Source organism: Rhea americana, unplaced genomic scaffold (genome assembly GCF_003343005.1).
Source record: "Rhea americana isolate MKP2758 unplaced genomic scaffold, rheAme1 scaffold_240, whole genome shotgun sequence".
Classification (NCBI taxonomy): Eukaryota; Metazoa; Chordata; class Aves; order Rheiformes; family Rheidae; genus Rhea; species Rhea americana.
The window spans coordinates 480,146-483,878 of NW_028186358.1; the positions used below are offsets into that span (position 1 = coordinate 480,146).

The following is a 3,733-nucleotide window of genomic DNA, read 5'->3' on the forward strand; positions in this document are numbered from 1 at the left end:
YCCAGCCCATTGAAGTGATTTGCTACCCCTCAGATGCGCCGTGAAAAGTAAAGGTATGCTCAGCTCACGCTTCAAGCCAGCTCATCAGAAAACAGTCCACAATTTGTAAAGATAACCACAGATCTTTTTTTATTAAAAAAAAAAAAGGAAGTAGAAAAGTTTGGCTGAAAACACCAACAAAAAAAATAAAAAAATAGCACTCGCACAAGAAATGTTTCTCCTTTGAAAACTTTGTCAATAGCTACAGCAATTTAAAATCATAAAACAATCATTGTATAAAAACACATTTATTTAAATTAAATATTTTATGCAAACTCGTATCCACACTCATTCAAAATGCATAGAGTCACACACACAAAAAGATAGACTGTATTAGCTTAAAACCTGTGAAGTTGTGGGTTTTTCTTTTTTTTTTCTTTTTTAAGTATTATTTACAATTATTATTAATACACATTCAGGACTGAAACCAGGGGGAAAAAAAAAAATCATAGCCACGCTGCTAACTAATCATTACCAAGTGCCATAGAGTAAACACTAAGATTAATCATGTCATATAACTGATTTAAAATAAAGCTTCGTCTTTATGAAAAGAAAGGGAACTCTAGCAATACAAAATCCGCGGGGGAAAAATAATGGAACGTATAAATCAATGTACAGCTTTATTACACGCGATAATAGGCCGAAGTTAGAGGGGGCGYTGGGCCCCGCGTCGCTGAGCAGCAAGGGTTCGCCTTCGGACGGTGTTCGAGAAGAAACGCGCCTGCTACATTATCGCCTCTTTTCCAAAGTGCTCATCCCGATAAATTTTCCCAGCTGGGGAGGGAGGCGGGGGGAGGCCGAGACACGGACTGAAGTTCGCGGCGGTGCCTTGTCTCTRGTTATTTATTTAGTTTTTAGCGCGCCGGGCGAGACTCGCTCGTCCCCGCTTCCCGCTCGGTTCCCGGCGGGGGAAGTCCACGGCGAGCGGGTCCCTCTCCCTCGCCCCGACGGCAGAGCGTCGCGGCGGCCCGGAGACCCCCCCGCGGCCCCTCGCGGGTGGGCGATGTCCTCCCCCACCTCCCCCGGGGGGTTGTCCCTCGTAATACTGCCGGGTCTTCCCGCCGGCCCGCCGGCCTAGGAGACGCTGTAGTTATTGTAGTAGGTGGCCGTGGCGTCCGCCAGGACGGAGATGAGGCTGGTCTCGGAGGCGTGGGRGCCGCCGGCCGGCGCCGGGGCCGCCGGCGCGTGTCCGTTGAGCAGGGCGCCGCCGTGCTCGGCGTGCCCGGGGGTGTTGAGATACTGGTCGAACTCGTCGCGGTCCATCTCGCCCAGGAGCTCCGCTTGGCTCAGCTGGTCCAGGCTGTCGAAGCCGTGGTGCTCGGGCGGCGGCGAGAGCTGGCCCAGGTGGGCATGGAGGTTTTGGGGGTGGACGGGGTGGAAAGCAGGCGCATAGTAGCTGGGAGGAGGAGGAGGGAGGGGAGGGCAGCCGGAGGCCGGAGAGATCATGCAGGGGCCAAGAGTGTGGTGGTTGCACGGGAGCGAAGCGGCCCCGTACTCCGGGGAGAAGGTGGCTCCGGCCAGGTGGGAGCGGTGATGGTCCTCGGGGCAGGGCGAGGAGAAGAAGCTCTGCTCGGGGTCTATGGCGTCCAAAGGAGACATCTCCGGCGGGGTGGGCAGCCCATAGGGGTAGGTGTCCACACTGGTGTTGCTGCCACCGCTGCCACCCGCCGGGGCCTCCCGGTACCCCCGGGCGGGCGGCAGCCCCGGGCGAGGCGGGTACTCGCTCGGCCCCTCTTTCTCGCCCGCCGCCCTGCCGCAGGGCCGCTTCTCCGGCACGGCGTTCTGGTCCCGCGCCAGGCTGCCCAGCAAAAAACCCGGGTCCACCCGTTTACAGATCCGCTTGACCTGCTTCTTCCGCCGGGGTCGGTATTTGTAGTTGGGGTAATCTTGCATGTGCTTCACCCGCAGCCGTTCGGCCTCCTCCACGTAAGGCCGCTTCTGCGCGAGGCTCAGCGCCTTCCAGGATTTGCCTGCAACGGAGAAGGAAACTCCCCTTAGTGCCTGCGGCAGCGGTGGTGGCGGCGGGAGGAAGGGGGCTGCCTGCCGGGACACGTAGCTGAGAGCCGAGGAGATGTCCCATGGCTGGAACGGGGCCTCCTSTTGGCCTCACGTGGAGGACACGGAGCGTGCAAACCCGGCAGGAGAACGAGACGGCGCCGGGATGGCAAAGAAGGGGAGGATTGAAGCGTGAAGGCCAGGTCTCCATGCCACGGTAGGTCCACCTAACACCCCCCCCACCTCCAAGTCTCCAAAAGAGGTTGGGACACAGCTGAGCCCTGCCACCACGGTGCTACACTGCTCCGAGGTACCAGGGCAAAGCGATGCCACTCTCCAAAAAACTCCAAAAACCGGACACACAAGATGCGCCCAACACACGTAACGGCCCCASAGACGAGCGGCGCTGGGAGTGTTTGTATCCCGCAGCGAGGTTATCCCAGGCTGTTTCCCAGGGCAGAAGTAGGGGGGGAGGTTAGGAGGATACGGAGCAATGCCTTTGGTGCCCTCCCATCGCCAAAGAGACTGCAAAAATAACACTAACAAGCAGAGATTCTGCATGGAAAACCCAAACCACTAAAGAAAACACCACAAAACTGTCCGGGAAAACACAAACTTTGGGCAAGAGAGTGGACAGTGAAGCTGTGTTGCAATGCAGGATGCTCTTTCTCAAGCTCTTTGGGCTGTTTTTTCTCTGTTTTCCCTCGGTCTCATATAAGAAATTGGGAAGGGGGAGAAGTGGGAAGGAGTGGATGAGGCGTAGGGAACAGGCCTGTCTTAAAAATGGATTGTGACTCCTGAAGAGAAGCAGCAGAAACACCTCCTGCTTGGCCAGGTGATATTGGGGTGGGCTGGTGAGTTTTGAGGAGAAGTGGGTCAGCAAAGAGAAGCCAAGCAAATGTGTGGGTCCCTCCTCGCACTGCTCCCTGGGGCTCCCAGACACTGGGAACTCAGAGGAGGTCGGATGGGTGCACAGTGTCTGCCCCAGGGTRCTGGACATCCAGCAGGGTTTGCAAACCCAAGGGGTGGCAGGGTGCCTGCAAGGGTGCACTTCATCCAGGGCCTGCAGCCCGGCTGGGGTGGCAGCCTGTGGGGTGGCTGGGTGGGCGCAGGTGTGCCTGTGCCCTCCGGGTGTCAGATCAGGGCAGGCTTTGCACCCTGAGGGGTGGCCCATGGGTGCATGGGTGCCCACCTCTGGGGTGCTGGACCCAGACAGGGGCTGCACCTTGTGGGGTGGCCGGGTGGGTGCACGGAGCCAGGCAAGTTTTGCAACCTAAGAGGCGGTCCAGGGCGAGGTTTGCAGTGTGCAGGGTGGCCGGGTGGGTGCACGGCGGCCCACCCATGGAATACCAAGCCTGGGCAGGGGTTGCACCCTGTAGGGTGGCCGGGTGGGTGCATGGTGTGGGAGCCAGGCAGGCTCTGCACCCCACGGGGTGCCACGGGTATCTGACCCGGGGCAAGCTTTGCACCCCGCAGCGTTGCAAGCAGGGTGCACGCACCTGGGAGGTGCGGGAGCCGGGCAACCTTCGCACCCCGCGGGGTGGCCCGCTGGGTGCACGGGTGCCCACCCGCGGGATGCTTCCCCCCCCCACCCTCCTTCCCCCTCCCCACATAACTCCCCCTTTCCTCCCTCGCCGCTCCTCACCGAGCATCTTGCTGAGCTCCGCGTTGTGCAGGTCGGGGTTTTGCACGGCCAGGC

General features: G+C 58.7%; 1 protein-coding gene across 1 annotated transcript; it reads right to left on the minus strand.

Moving 5' to 3' along the window:
• Positions 1-271: 271 nt before the first annotated feature.
• On the minus strand, positions 272-3,727 carry SOX7 (SRY-box transcription factor 7). Its single transcript, XM_085306505.1, has 2 exons — positions 3,680-3,727; positions 272-2,009 (listed from the first exon to the last, which is right to left on the minus strand). Exons 1-2 carry the CDS (start codon positions 3,684-3,686, stop codon positions 1,114-1,116), a joined length of 903 nt encoding a protein of 300 aa, XP_085162631.1. The 5' UTR covers positions 3,687-3,727; the 3' UTR covers positions 272-1,113.
• Positions 3,728-3,733: the final 6 nt, after the last annotated feature.